Source organism: Neopsephotus bourkii, unplaced genomic scaffold (assembly GCF_033783945.1).
Source record: "Neopsephotus bourkii isolate Nb327-2 ecotype Australia unplaced genomic scaffold, CSIRO-AGI_Nbou_v1 NB_274, whole genome shotgun sequence".
Lineage (NCBI taxonomy): Eukaryota > Metazoa > Chordata > Aves > Psittaciformes > Psittacidae > Neopsephotus > Neopsephotus bourkii.
The window spans coordinates 81,344-96,725 of NW_026900783.1; the positions used below are offsets into that span (position 1 = coordinate 81,344).

At 41.1% G+C, this 15,382-nt stretch overlaps 1 protein-coding gene across 1 annotated transcript in view; it reads right to left on the reverse strand.

The window, feature by feature from the left end:
- The window catches only part of VAT1L (vesicle amine transport 1 like), a 67,358-nt gene extending 65,760 nt beyond the window's left edge, over nucleotides 1-1,598 (reverse strand). The window contains exon 1 of the mRNA XM_061346732.1: nucleotides 1,220-1,598. Within this exon, the coding sequence (XP_061202716.1) occupies nucleotides 1,220-1,449 (230 nt within the window). The 5' untranslated portion in view covers nucleotides 1,450-1,598. The remainder of the gene's footprint in view (nucleotides 1-1,219) is intronic.
- Nucleotides 1,599-15,382: the final 13,784 nt, after the last annotated feature.

Genomic DNA, 15,382 nt, shown 5'->3' on the forward strand with positions numbered 1-15,382 from the left:
ATTGCTTATATTCACTTAGCATGGAATTTCCTGCATTTCCCATTCAGACTTATTAAAGAAAAAAATAATCAAATGAGTATGCAAAACACCTCAGCTCTATTAGTCCTCATTTAGAGTCATGGATATCACTATTTTTTATAGACAACACCTCAGGGTGGGGGGAAATACTTGCACAGGTCATTTGTGACTTGCGTATTATGATTCCTGTTAAGTACAGGATGGAAAGTGCAGTGTCTGAACAGGCCAAGATATTTGGCTACATTAACCTACCAGGATGTTCCAAGATTCGCTAGATACGCACTTCAAAACAAGCTCACTTCCCAGTACCAGTATCATTTCTAACTAAAGTTACTTCCAAAACAAACAACTTGGCCTTCACCTTGAAATTTATCTTCCACAAGCACCACGTTTCCACATAGCAGAAAAAGGACAACAAAATGTAAATCCCTGCCTAGGCTAAATTAATTTGGGTTTTGGTACATATCAAGTTGTGAAAACAACCCTATTTTCATAAGAAACAAGTGCAGTGAGAACCAGCTATCGAGGAAGAACAGTCTGCTCCAATTGTCTGGGGAAAACAAAAATAAGCTTTCTAGGAAAGCTTATGGCAAGATGCTACCAGATCGCTAACCACTTGTCAACCAGGCACAGGCATCCAACACTGGAGAGTTACCCCCAGCTCCACTGCTCCGCCGCACCAGCGCTGAAGAAAGATTATGATAAGTGAAGTGAGCGATCCTCAAGAGAAAAATAACAGCCCATATGAGAAGGGGAAGGGACGAGTGCTGAGCACCACATGCAAGCTGGCTCCCACATTTCTCAGAGAGAAAATAACAAAACCCTTAAGCGCAGTTAATCAGGTTTTCCCCATTTACCCCTCTTGGTACCGTGAACATCAATTACATTTCTTCCCCTCTCCAGCCGCTACTGACAGCACCCAAACCCCGGCTTCACCCCATGCCCAAGCGGCTCGGAGCCCATCGCCGGGCATCAGTCGGTAGTCGGGCGCTCGGCGGCCCGGGGCAGTAGCCGCGGCAGCAGCTCGGAGCGGGGCTCCCCGCCGAGAGGAAGCCACGAGTGAGGGAAGTTGGTGCTACAGCAGCAGCCGCCCGCCCGCGATCACCCCGCACCCGGCTCCTCCGAACCCCAGCACAGGGAGAGAAGCCCCCGGCCCCGCCCGTCCCCGGCGCCCAGGAGAGGGTAAGGGGTGATACTGGACCAGGCTTTGACGCGGATCTTCAGCTCCCCGTCCTGCGGCTCCGGCATGGCTTTCTTGGACACGCGGAGCTTGTTGAGCCCCCCGAAGGCGGACAGCACTACGGCTCTCATCTCCTTCGTGTCCGCAGCCCGCAGGCTGCCGGCGGCGCTGCCTTCGCCCGCTTCCTTGCCGCCTTCCTTCTCGATCATCTGCTCCGTCTCCTCCGCACGCTGCGCTCCCTCCTTTGCCATGCCGAGTTGTGCCGTTGGCTCCGACCGCCGCTCCGGTGCGAGGCGCGGTGTGCAATGGCCGCGGGCGCGGAGCGGTACAGCGCTCCCCTCCCGCCGCCGCAATGCACCGACTAGATGCGCAGCACCATCCGCCGCGGCCGCACCGGCACCGCGCCGCCCCTCGCGGAGGGAGCCACGGGGCACTGCTGTGCTGAAACCCGTACCTAGTGCCAGGGCACAGCCAGACGATCCCCACACACTGTCACCATAGGCCTGGGCACAGCTCGGAGCCCTCGAGGAGCTGATGTGCACTCTGGAACGCATGAAAGGCTGTCACGTTGGGCTGGACTCCCTCACACACCCTGGTCCCCTCCATGCCCCACACCTGATGGCATCGTGACTGAAATTACCACATTAAGGTGCCATCGGGGCTTGATCGTTCCTGGTCCTGAAGCTGCTCTTATGGCCGACTAAGTGAATGCTTTCTGCATCAGGATGATCACAGCGGGAATGAGCTGTGAGCAAGAGACCCAAGTTTAAAACTCTGCTGTAATGCACACCTAAGGCTTTACACAATAATTCTCTTCATGGTGATAGGAGCCAGGCAGCTGGACATGAATTCTGTGGGATCGCTGGTTGTGCTTCTGTGGGTGTTTAAACTTTATCTGTTGACTTCAGCATTAGGTGCCTGCATCGGTTTGTTGATGGCCCCTTGGTCTAAATAAATCCCCTTCCTGCAAGCCTATGCACCTATATATGGAGTTTCAAAACCTGTTGCAGGGTTTCATGCACCTAGTGAGCATTCCCGAAGACCTCTTTGTGAATGCAGTTCCTTCACTAACCCCCCTGCAGCAGGTTAAGAAGTTCCAGGACCTTTCTGGCTTATGGTAGAGATTATTGCCACCACCTCCTTGGGCTGTGGATTTGTTGAGGTCTAAGTCCATCGATAGTCCTTAATTTCACAATGTGCATTTATTTCATCTACAATATGTGTTTATTTCATGTTGGGCTACATATGCAGTGCATTGTATTTAGAGGAAGCAAAAAATCTTGGAAATGCCTTAGCTATGATAAGTAATGGGGTAGAACATTTTTGTTCACACTAACAAAGAAAGTGAGATAGAGGACTGGGTAGAGCTTTCCTATTTCTTTGTACTTTGTATGTAATACTTTGGGGGATTTTCTGTCTAGGCTGCAAGACATGTGCAGACAAAAGTATTTTTTAAAGCTTGCTTCTGAGAATTTTTCATCTAAGCCCATCATAAATGAAGAAGTAAACAAACACAGGTTAGGAGCAGCGGAGGACTACTAGCCATAGGGAAGCTCCACTAGCTTCATTATCTCCAGAAGTTCAAACTGATTTTATCAGAAATGAAGTCTGACGCCTCAAACACCTCTTACATTGCTCTTAAAGTATGTTTTGGACACAGATTCAAAACCACCTCTTAAGCACCACTGAGAATTTTCTGTGCTATGTGTTAAAGTGATGCCATCCACTTCATTCTAAGTAACAGCTTGCGGAGCTATCTAACTGTTTTAAAGGTCAGGAAGCTTTTTTCTTCCCTTGCTCCCCTGGTAATACTACAAATATTCTCTTCCCTGTTCCCTGTCCTTGGCTAATTCAGCGCTGCAATGGGGAATACAAAGTTCTGATACTTTAGATGTGGCCATTTGAATGCAGGACCAGGCGGGCAGCAGCTGAATAAAGAGTAACGTGCGTTTGACTCCAAATGATTCACTCAGCTAGCATCTTATTATAGTTCTAACTCAAATGACTGGTAAAGGGGAAAGTGAAGCTGACAGAGTGTGTCACCTATGTGATGTCCAGAGTAATGAAGAAGATGGGGGGCAGCTCACTCCATCACTCCAGCAGATTGGAGAACCCAAAGAAGTGAATTCAGATCTCTGCTGCATTGATTGTGTTGGTTTGTCTGCTACTGTCATGCTGGTTTATGCTAATGCCTTGGGAGACTTGTGATTGACCCTACCTGTAAAGATTTAAAGCTGTCTCTAATCCTCCTGAACCAAAAATAATTTATCCCAAGTGATTCAACCATGTACTGCTGGCAAGTCAAAATGACTGAAGGATGGCCATTTTGTAGGAACATAATGTCTTGCTTATGGCAGAGCCAGTATTTACATACATCTGTTGTGGCAGCTGGAGTAACATGTAGCAGGTATTTTTGCATAATCCTGATTCCATTATTTTGATTCAATTCATAACCATTTCTCTAAGAATATTAGATGATGCAATACAGAAGCTTACACTAAGATGTAAAAGCAGGATTTATTCTGACAGTTGGCTGTAAATTTAACCACTCTAGCAATAGGCTGTGGGGTGGCCATTCATGTAACTTAAGACTACAGTAAAAACATTGTTGGCTTTCCACTGACTTCAGTGCTGGTGGATTAGATTGCAGAAGTTAAGGGCTAGGACTCAAGTTGATGGGTGTAGTCGAGTAACGACAATATTAAAGAACATGCTGTGAGAACCTGAACGAAAGGGAATGAAGAGTTCTTTGGTCACCATCTTTATCTGCAGGTCAAGTAGGTGGCAGCTGTTCTTTGCAACAGCAATTTTTAAAAATGCTATGTAGAAAAGAAGGTAAATGGAACAATGTGCTCATGGATAAATGCTGGCACTTACAGACAATCTCTCTCCCTGATTCAGATCCTTTATTTTCAGAACATAATAATTTGTTCAGCAAAAGAACGTATCTATGACTACGTCAGGGACAAAACAGTCATCTTTTACAGATGTTGTTTTGAGGGTTCATGCCTGAACTTCATGGAGGGAGCAGCCATTCAAGGTAAATCTAATTGTAGTGTTGCCATTCTTTTGGAGAATTTGAAGAAATTGAAGTTGTTACTTGAAACATGGACCTTGGGGAGGGTCAATCAAAACCTAAAGTAGATGAGTTAAATTCAAAAGTTTGAACCTGTGTGAGGGTGAAAAAAAACCAAACCAAACCAGCCTTGGACCTTGTGGAAAAGAACTGTCCTGCCTTAGATATTTATTATGTACTCTGTATCAGAAGGGTATTGGAAGAAGAAAACTGAGGTTTGTGTTCAAGAGGGACTTCTTGTCATTGTATCATCAGTTTACCTTCTTAGCAGGAACAACATTGGAGACCTTGAATAATGGCAAATCACTCTGCTCAAAGGAAGTGACATGTAAATGGCAAAACGAAGCCCTTAGAATGGAGAATTTTGCCTTTTTTTTTCTTTTTTCTTTTTTTTTCTTAATCTCTGGGGCATAAATCACATTTTGCCTTACAGAATAAAGTATTAAGAGTATTTTTAAGCTAAATGATGTCTGTTTCTAATAGTTACAAATTACATTAGTAACATCACATGATATATGTTCTTTATGTTTTAACACATAAACGGGACAGCTTTTAATACATTCAGCTCAAAAACGTTGTTTTCTTTACAGTCTACTGTTATGAAATTCTGTTTAGTGCAGGGACAGAAAAATCCTCAGGACTCTCTTAACTTTTCAATCTTATTCAACATCTTCCCCCTACAGATTTGTGTGCTACAAAACATCCCTATTGCTTGACAGAAGATGCGTCTTATGCATTACATTTTGAGAGCATGTTCAGAATTCCCATCTCAGACTCTGTTATAACCTGTAGTCCACAACGTCTCTTAACAATAGGAAAATGGTTTTAGTGACTTTCCCCTTTTATACCCATGTGTAGAATGTATTCACAAAGAAAGACGTTTCCAAAGGAAGCTCTGAGAGAATAGGATGCTAGATCTATTTGGGCTTTTCAAAAACAAAGGAGTCCTCTATTTCCTAAGGTTAATTCACATTGAGATAATTGTTTTGTTTTATTTTATTTTATTTTATTTTAGCCAGGGGCTTTCTCTTACTAGGGGAGCTACATAAGAATTACAGCAGCAGTGAAGCAATTCTCTGTTTATTGTCACACTGAAAAGAACTGTACATTTCCCTTCAGTAGACAGAAGCAGTTTAAAGCTCCTCAGAATCATCAGGAGTAATGAAAATGTGTTGTGTTTTAAACTAAAGGGGAAAAGAAATCAAAGCATTCACAGAGGATTTGGCTAAGCCAATAGATGCCAATATGAGTTATCCTATTGACTGCCCATTTACTATGTTACTTCATTACTTTACTGTTTGTCTTGCGTGGAAATTGTGCTCAGATAATTTAGTGATGGGTACAATAGAAATTAAATAAATGGATCACATTGTTGTTGATCAAGAAATAATACAATTCAGGAGAATTTAAATGGATTTGAAATCTTTACATCATGCTGATGGTAGTCATCAATAAAAATGGGCAGACCAAAATAAGTCCCCTTAACAAAGCTTTGTTTATATATTTATTTTTAGAGCCTTACTATCCGTTTGTTCTGCTACCTGAATATAATTTAAAAAAACCCCAAACTGTTCAGCATCTTTACCTGCTCTCTGCACATTCTAACACTTATCATGTGCTTTCTGAAAGCTCTAGGTATTTTTTACATTGAAAAAAACTACTTTTATATCATTTTTGATAGTAAAATTGAAGCTGTATGTTTTCTTTCTGGACCCAACGCTGAGAAATGAAGAAAAAGAAGGCCAGAAAACAATTACAGAGATGGATAGTAAATAACAATGAGCAAAGTTACAGGAGATAAGCATATTACTTAAGAGTTCACTTATAGGACTATGCAAGCGCAAAGTACCCTTAGACTTTTTTAGGATATTAAAATGCCATCCCTGAATTCCACCAGGTTCAAGATATTATTCTTACCTTGTTCTTTAAGGGAATTAATGCAATTCATGCAACCTGCAGAAAACTATTGCACATGTTAAATCTCCTGTTGAAAGCACTGTGGTCCATAACTAGACTCTTAAATATTTGGGGATGCCCATGATGCTTTATGTACTTACTCACTCTGTGTGACTCCAAGCATTGAGAAAGAGTAATCCCGCTTGGCATTTTGACTCAATTTGGTCTCAGTAATTACAGTTTCAGAATAACTTGTTAGAAGCTTGTGAAAAAAAATGTCTCTGAACTTTACAGCAGAGCTGGTGTACAGAAGAATAAGAATTCAATGAATTAAATACTGAGAATAAGTTTGAAAAGCATAACCAGTTGTTATACTGGATATATCCAGTAGTTATACTGGTTGTCTCCGGCTGTTATCCACTGCTGCTATACAGCACACAATATCATCAGGAACATTTTTCTGTGAATGTTATATTCCAGACTAATTACATCAAATAATGCATTTGTGGCCTCGAACAAAGTTGCCTTATACAAATTATAACCTATTTTATGTTTTTGTGACTCTTGTTTTTTTTCTCATTAGGTATTTATATGCATAATATAGGTAGCTCCTGAATCTGATCAAGAAAACAAAAGTGAGCTTTTAGGTTTACTAAGCTGAGCTCTGTTTTGCATATTTCTGAAGCTGCAGTCCAAGAGCATGCAACATCAAGGTTGTGCTCTGTAAGCAGCAATGCTTCCAGCTTGAATTTAAATTTGAAGGCATGATATTAATTTGCAGTTCTTGAAGAGCTCTGTCACAGCACAGAATTTCTGTAGGGTTAACAATACAAAAGGTCTCTTTTTCCCCCACAAACTCTTGGTGCAGCGTTCAGTACAACTCTGGCTGTGCCCTCTGTGTTGGGCCTTTTGAAGAAAGGAACAGAATGCCCTTTAGCACAATTGCATTTCCTATGGGGTGTTTTATCATGGGCTATTAATGGTCTCTTCTTGTCAATTCCATAGCTAGTTACTGTGTTCTAACTCATTGATTTTAATAAACCAACTGAGTGTGCTGCTGTATTCTCTTCTACTTTCCTTCTGGAGAAAAAATATGCCCATAACAAAAACTACTAATGCCAGTTTATTAGGAGATTGTTTTTCTCTGAGCGCTCCTAAGATACTAATGGAACTGTTCATTGCCAAGCTGCTGGGGTAGCAGAAACATGGATTTTCTCTGAATAAAAACATATGAGTTTGCAGGCAAGGTTTAGAACCTGTATTCTTTTTTGCTGGAATTGAGTTAATTTTCTTCACAGCAGCTGTGTTTTGGATTTGTGACCAGAACAGTGGTGATGACACACAGGTGGTTTAGCTGTTGCGGAGCAGTGCTTACACAGCCTCAAGGCCTCCTATGTTTCCCATGCTGACCCTGCAGCAAGTAGGCTTGGGGGGGGCACAAGAAACTGGGAGGGGACACAGGTGGGGAAGCTGCCCCGAGCTAATGAAAGGGGTATCCTATTCTGTATGACAGTGCTGAGCAATAAAAATAGGGGGAAAGGAGAGAGGGGGAACATCCAGGATTATGGATGAGGCCCTGCTTTACCAGAAATAGCTAAACATCTGCCTGCCTGGGAGTCAGTGGATAAATTCCTTATTTTGCTTTGCTTGCATTCAGAGCTTTGCTTCACTTATAAAAATGTCTGAAACCTTGAGTTCTCTGTTTTGACCTTCAGATTCCCTCCCCTGCCCCACAGCAGGGGAGAGATTGAGCAGCTGTATGGAGCTGATCTGCCTGTTGGAGTTAACACACAACACAATCAAAAAGACAGCTCTCTTCTTTTTATAGTTATTTTATCAGGTCAGATGGTAAATTAGAAAACAGACCTGAAAAATCTTAATGTTTTTTCCACCTACGGAAGTAGTTCCTTAGACTACAGTTAAGAATACTAGTGAAGTACTTTAAGTAAGCTCGTAATAGTGATAAGAGCCCTGTACACCATATTTAAAATAGCACTAGACAAAGTGTTCTAGTTTTATGACTTATTATGTCTGCAGCTGTATTTCATAGTACTGGAAGACAACTGAAAAACAAGTGGTGTGGTCTGAAATGGGACTATTTTCTGACACCAGTATTGCTACAGAAGAGGACTCACTGTGTCATTCTATTTCTTAGGGCTTTGAAGAAGTATTGGCTTAACTTTGAATGTGCTTTTCAATAATAATCATCTAAATGTTAGACAAAGGTGATTTCTGGAGACTAAACTAATGTAAATCTTGCATAGCAAACCTTCATAGCAACTGAGATAAATGATTCATCAGTGCTTCAGTCTTCTGAGAAATCAGATCTGGTCCAACAGACCCCATGTTTTTTAAATACATTTGGAATCTTTCGGGGAAAGAAAGATGAGGAGCAGAGAACCCACAGAGCTTTTTCACACTTCTTACACTGTCACTAGGTCTGTGCAGTAACAGACACACTTAGGGTGGGACATGGTTGTAGACTAAAGGCAGACAATATATCCTGTTGCATAAGGAAAACAACATATTGTTGCTCCCTGTAGAAATATTGTTCTCCCTCTAGAAACTGTGCAGATGGATTCTAATTTTGATAACTTGTGAACCATCAGGAATAAGTATTCAGAGAAAGTATTGAAAATGTGAATTGTAGGACTTGGACACAGTGGATCTTGGACTTTGAAGTCCCAACTAATGGGTCTAGGGGGGACTGCTTACTACCATGATGCAATCACAAGGTGTGATTGTGATCACTCTGCATTTCAAATATTTCTGTCTTCTTGAGACATTGTTAAAGGGCTTCAAAGTCCTGACAAAATGGTTTTGCATGTGAAAGCTTGAAATCATACCAGCTGTCTTCCTGTATGACCTAACACAATTAGATATCCAAATAAACAACCGTTTTCTTGATCTTTTGTCTGGACTAAGAAAAAAAGCAAGAAAATTTGTGCACTCCGGATAAATCCTTTTCTTTCATGGTAAAATGGAAGGACCACAACTAATTCCTGAGCGTGCAGTTTGATTCCCCCTCACTCTGAGATGATTTTATGTCTAAAGTCCTGTTGGTCGATATGTCAGATGATTTAAATTAAAACTGGAAATCATTTTAGGCAAGAGTTTGGAAAGCAGCCGAGAGTCCCTCTGTGAAATCATAGCACAAGGTGGGCTACAAAAGTACTGGCATTTACCTTACTCTTTAAAGAAATACTTCAAAATGCAGCCTACATCTTCAGTTCAAAATAAAAGTCAGGAAGGGCTAACATGGAGGATGAAGTCAGGAGAAAAGAAATTGAGATTTCTAGGAAAATGGGTATTTTGTACTGTGCAAATGTAAAAATGCTTTTTTTTTTTTCTTGTTACGTATGAAAAATAATCAGAAACTTTTCTGTTTGATATTTTAACCATGAGCTAAGCAATGTACTTTCATGGCAAGCAACCAGCCAGCATCTGTCTTTTAAATGCGGAGATGCTGACTAGTATCTGGAATCTCAGGTAGAGGAGAAGGGAGATTGTGTTACTAAATCAGATCCAAATACCAATACTATCTTAGTTAAGCTGCAGCATCAGAATTATTTCTGCTGAATGTCACCCCAGTTTCCCCTGAACCTTGGATTTGGCTTGTCAGGCATGTGCAGTTGCCAAAAACTATGAAAAAAAGAATTTTTCCAATAAGAGGCGTCGCCTCTTGTTACCTTGAAGTCACCTCCTTATTAGTAATATGGAAGAGGCCTAAACTACTTTCAAGACTTTAACTAAAGGATTTAATTTCTCCAGTTTAGATAAAAATAAAGCTATGGTTGAATTAGTCAAGTTGAAAGAGGAGCAAGAACCTATCTACAATTATTAGCTAGGTTCAGAAAAGATGAACAGTGCTCCAGAAAGTAAACATTGTAGGATTTTCCTCTTATTACAATATATTTAACAAGGTGGTGGTGGGGTGGGTGTTAAACTTTCTATATTTTGAGAGAAGCCTGGGTAAGAACATGAAGGAATGAAGAGAGAAGGCAGTGCCCTACAGACACACCTAAGCAAATGAGTCTGGTATCATTTCATAGGAAGCTAGGACATCAAAAGAGAAATCCATATGAACCTGTTGAAAAACAGTTCATGGGTGACATTCGAAAATGCACGCCCTATCCTTTTAGATAGGCAAGAAATGTTTTATGTAGCAGGAGGGGTGTTCAGTGGTCTGAACAGTGGTCCTGCAGGGAGGACCGTCAGGGACACGGAACAGTACTTTTAGCGATGCTCCTGCTCCACAGCTACCAAGACTGACCTCTGCAGGAGACTTCGGAAGTCGTACAGAACCAATTGCACAAAACACCTATCAGCAGGCTTCCTGGGCCACCAGGCAGTTGTGGGTTTTGTGACCAAAGCCCTACTCATATGAAAATACAGAGCCAGGTGTTGTCAAGTTTTGGAAGGAAGTGCCAAGAATTTTAGCAAAGATTCTGATGGACAGTTACAAGGATCACAACCCATGCTGCTGGTGAGCAACATCAGAAATTTAATGACTGCCTTTAAAAGGGAAGAGATCACTTTAATCATTAAAAACAAGAAGAAATTAAGAGGCTTTTGATTGGGAAACTGTGACATAGACATGTCAATGTCAAAAACAGTGACAGTACATTAGCCATATGTTACAGTATTGCTGTGCAGGAAATAGAATAGCCTGGGGGAATAGGTTCCTGCCAGGCTCGAGCACCTCATCCAGGACCTGGATTTACTTCCCTAGAATGGAGAGCAGGAGGTTCCTCCATCAGGAAAAAGCCATTCTTAGAGGGTTGGTCCAGCCTAATAGCAGCGTATCCTTACTCTGAACGTATCTGCTCCTTGGCAGAATGACAGGATATGCTTAATGACACATCCTGATAATAACTCCCCTTTATCATTGCTCTCCTTGTTTGAATTATGCCACCTAAGAAGAAAGTGCTTGTGCTGTATACCTTGTAATACACTATCCAGTGTTTTCATGATGTCTGCATGCATATGCTGCTGATCATTGACAGTGCTTGAAACAACCCCCAAGTCACAACTTCCAGTCCTTCTCTTACTGATTTATCCCTGTGATTGATACCATGCCTTGCTGAGTTACTTCCTACCATCTGAGCTGCTGTAACGGATTTTGCACATCCGCAGATCACCCAAACTGTGAGGTACCCTTTTTCAACCAGCCTAACACACTGTATCTCACAGCTGGGTAGGAAAAGAGCATGTTATTAGTCCAGAAAGAGTGGATTTGTTTGCAAGAAAAAGTGCAAGAACTTCCAAGAACAATTTCCATACTTTTTCACTCAATGGTCTCTTACCCAGACCTTTTCATTTCCTATACGATACCACAGACCCTCTTCCATAAAATGTCACCTTATGTGCCAAACTGAGGACAAGCAAAGGTACAGGATTCTTTGCTGTTAAATACTTTCCCTCTCCCTGCAGTTACAAAGATACTCTTCAGCCAGGACTGGGCCTGATGCTGCAGCTCTTCCTCTACCTTCCAGACACTTGTCTATCTGTCACTACTGAGATTTCAAACTCAAGGGAACAGGCTTCAGTAAGGAGCACTCCCAAAGACAAGGATACTCTAAAGTGAAAATCACCACTGTGACTTGTGCCACTTTGCTTAACAAGAGGAGCATCCCCATGAGCACCCCTTTTTGCATGCTCTCTAGCTCTGGACTCTTAACTGCAGTTGTGCCAGTTGTGCCAAGGAATGTGGATTTCTAGCTGTAAATACTTGGCAGATTGTTCTAGGCGAAGGAAAATGCTTTGCCCAGTGGTAAGCGTTATCACAGTGAATCCTAGCTTCCTGTAAATGAAACAATATTCACTTCATGTGAAAAAATGATAGATTTTATTTCTTGACTCAGATTTAAACTGCTCTATCTTCCCTTCAGGTTACAGTGTATTCAACATTGAACAGTCAGTCATCAACATTATATACTCAGAGGATCTTCTGAGCATCATCTTTCTCTCATGATTCTTTGTTGGCTTATTTTGTAGGTTCTGAACATTCTGGTTTTTTTCATATTTTATGGGTTACAAGATGAAATACCAGCTCTTCTGGATGGGCCAGAAGACTGCTTCCAGCCTGAAGCTAAACTCATTAAAATTAAGCTGCGGTGACCTCCTATTAAGTAATTATAAAGTAAGTAGTTTGGGTTTTTTTGCCATTACACCTACAGTTTTAGAAACTAGTTCTAAGTAGACTGAATAGAGTTTGCCAATTTTGTTGGAGAGTATAATAGTTCGTGTAGAGCCATCAGGTGCCGATGACACTGTAGCAGTTTAGATAAAGTAGTTGTCATGACAACTCAACTAAATAAACATATCTGTGTGAAGAAGCATCATCTTTACCCCAGCACAAAGCTTTCAAAGTATACGTGCAAATGCAGGTGTCCCCCAACCCTTTGCCTCTCCTCCTCCCCTCCCAGCTAGGCAATGATGAACGTGAGGTACCACCCAGTACTGCTCACTTCTGAGCACCTCACCCAGCACCATTACAGGAGTGTAGCTGCTTCTGACAGTGCAGAAACACAAGTCAAGTCACTGTCATCTTTCCCTTCCTCTCACTCCTACCCTTTCTCACCTTGAGGTTGGCTGATGAGGGCAACTTTCCAGAACTGGCTTCAAGTTCTGCTATAATTAAAGGAAAAAGGGACTGGATAATGCACAGGAATTACCTGCTTGCCAATAAAATCTGTTTTTACACAAAGAACTAGGGCAATCAAATATAACAGCCAGACTGAGGTTGTCTTTGAATCAGGAGGTTTTGATAATGAATGCTTCTTTAGAAATACATAGTATAGCAATTTAGATTACTTGGATAGCTCTACTCACCAAAGATCTATGAGCTCTGGAATAATTGACATATCTAAGTGAATTCTTAGGTCGCAACTAAGTCTGAATTGCCTTCATACTACAAAAGGTATGTAATGTTGCTTTCTAAATAACTATTCCAAAACCTCCCTCAAAACACAAAGCACCAAGGAAAAGAACAGATAGAAAAGAAGGGTTCCTTATTATAAACTTCTTAACATCTAACTTAATATCTTAACATCTAACTTAAAGTTGTTGATGTTACTGCATGTTGAGGTCTAAAGTGCAATATAAAGAATAGATAACATGCACCTCCAAACTCCTAGCACCAATGGCTTTTTTTTTCGTGTTGGAAAGAACCTATTTCCATGTTCCCTCTTTTACCTACTGTATATTTTATCTGTCAGAAAATACTGTGAGGCACTTACAGCAATAAATAGAGCCCAGGTAAGGAAGGCATAAACCAGAAGGCAGATGGATGAGAAGTAACACGCTAAAGCACAAAGGTCCCAGTCTTATCAGAGCACCTTACAGAGTTTAGCTGTTAGCACCATTATCCTTATTTTCACCCCTGTCACATCATAGTACCCAGACTGATTTTTGATCCTGAAAGAAGCATCATATTTATGACAAAGTCTCTTTTAGCCCAGGGAAATGTTCACTGAACGTTCACATTTGAATTTTAAGAAGATACTTAAGTGGACATTTTCTGGTTTGCATTATTTTGTGCAAAGCAGTTTACACTGTGGTGAATTTTATCCAATACTGAGTCTGCTAGGAATTCTGAATAATGTAATATAGGAGCTCATTCAGGAAAGCATTTAAGCCACTTACTTTTGTCCTTCTTGGCCTTGGTGTTTTTCTAATGGAATACAAGTTCGCACCTAAAATTAAATAGTTTGTTTTTTTTTTTTAATGGAGATTTTTTTTTCTCTCAAGTTGTCTTTAATTCAACCAGGGCATGTGTGAACAGCCTAGCTCTCTGAGTTTTCATGGCACTGCTTTAAAAAATTGTTTTAAAAAAAATTTAAAAAGGAAATAATTCTAACTTCAATATTTCTCCTCCTTTAAAAATACACAGAGAGTAAGTGCCAACTCCTTCCTCAAAACCCCAGCAACAATCATCCCCAAAACCTCAAATAAGGCTTCAATAGTGTATTCTCAAAAGATAACATTTCAGTATCTTATTTATGGGCTGTCAGATTCAAGCAGAGAATGATGGATGAACTAAGCATTTTGTTAAGATACAACCCTCACTTTTAAGAGATTAGACATATGTTATGACTTTTTCAAAGTGCATCATCCCATTGTACTACTGTGAAAGCTTGAAGCCTAAGGATTCAGCCTGTTGTTCTCAGACATGTACTCCTGAGAGTCAATACAAAGTTCCAAAGTAAAGGAATTCAGCCCAGAGGAGGTTTTATTATACAGAGGAGAGATGAAAGATCAATGATTATTTTGAAGAATTTCAGAAATGTTACAAGAGAAATTGTGAGAAGTTTTAGTTTTGCTGCACAGGATAGTATGAAGGAATTGGGTGCTCATCTGCTTTGTCTGCCTTTGCAAGGTACTGCACGACTCCAAGTCCCTTATGGCTGAAAGACACTGGATTTTGTGCAAGTGTAAAAGGACTCATGCTGACAGGCACCCTAGAGAAAATTCGGATTATCAATTCAGCAAGAGCTCTGGTCCTGTTTATCTGATCAGTCTCATTGAACACAAGGAAAACTTCTTCAAGCTTTTGAACAAAGCCCATTTTCTGTATCGAATAAGGTTAGAATTCACCATGCCTGCTTTTCTTACAGATAGCTCCACACTGCAGACGGTATCTCTGGAATTGCACTAATTTCCACCAGCTGCAGATCTGACTCAGAGCGCCTAAATGCAACTGAAATGTCTTTATACCCTGAGCTACACAATACATCTCCAGGAAGCATATGACTGCCCACCACGCCAAATTGTGAACCATCTGTCTGTCCTGCTTAATAAGTCTTCATTTTTAATAAGTAAATGAAATATTTAATATTTACAGAAATCAGGCTGCAGGCAGCACAGTTGCCAAGTGCAAAGTGGCCAACAAAACATACACAGCTGCATTTCTGCCTCTGTGGATGTAGCCAAGGTTGTCCTCTGATACCAGACACTTTCTGAACTTAACATTTCTTAATACAATCATAGAATAGCCAGGGCTGGAAAGGACCTCAAGATCATCAAGTTCCAACTCCCCTGCCATGGGCAGGGGCACCTCGCTCTAAACCATGTCACCCAAGGCTCTGTCCAACCTGGCCTTGAACACTGCCAGGGATGGAGCATTCACAGCTTCCTTGGGCAACCCATTCCAGTGCCTCACCACCCTAACAGTAAAGAACTTCTTCCTTATATCCAGTCTAAACTTTCCA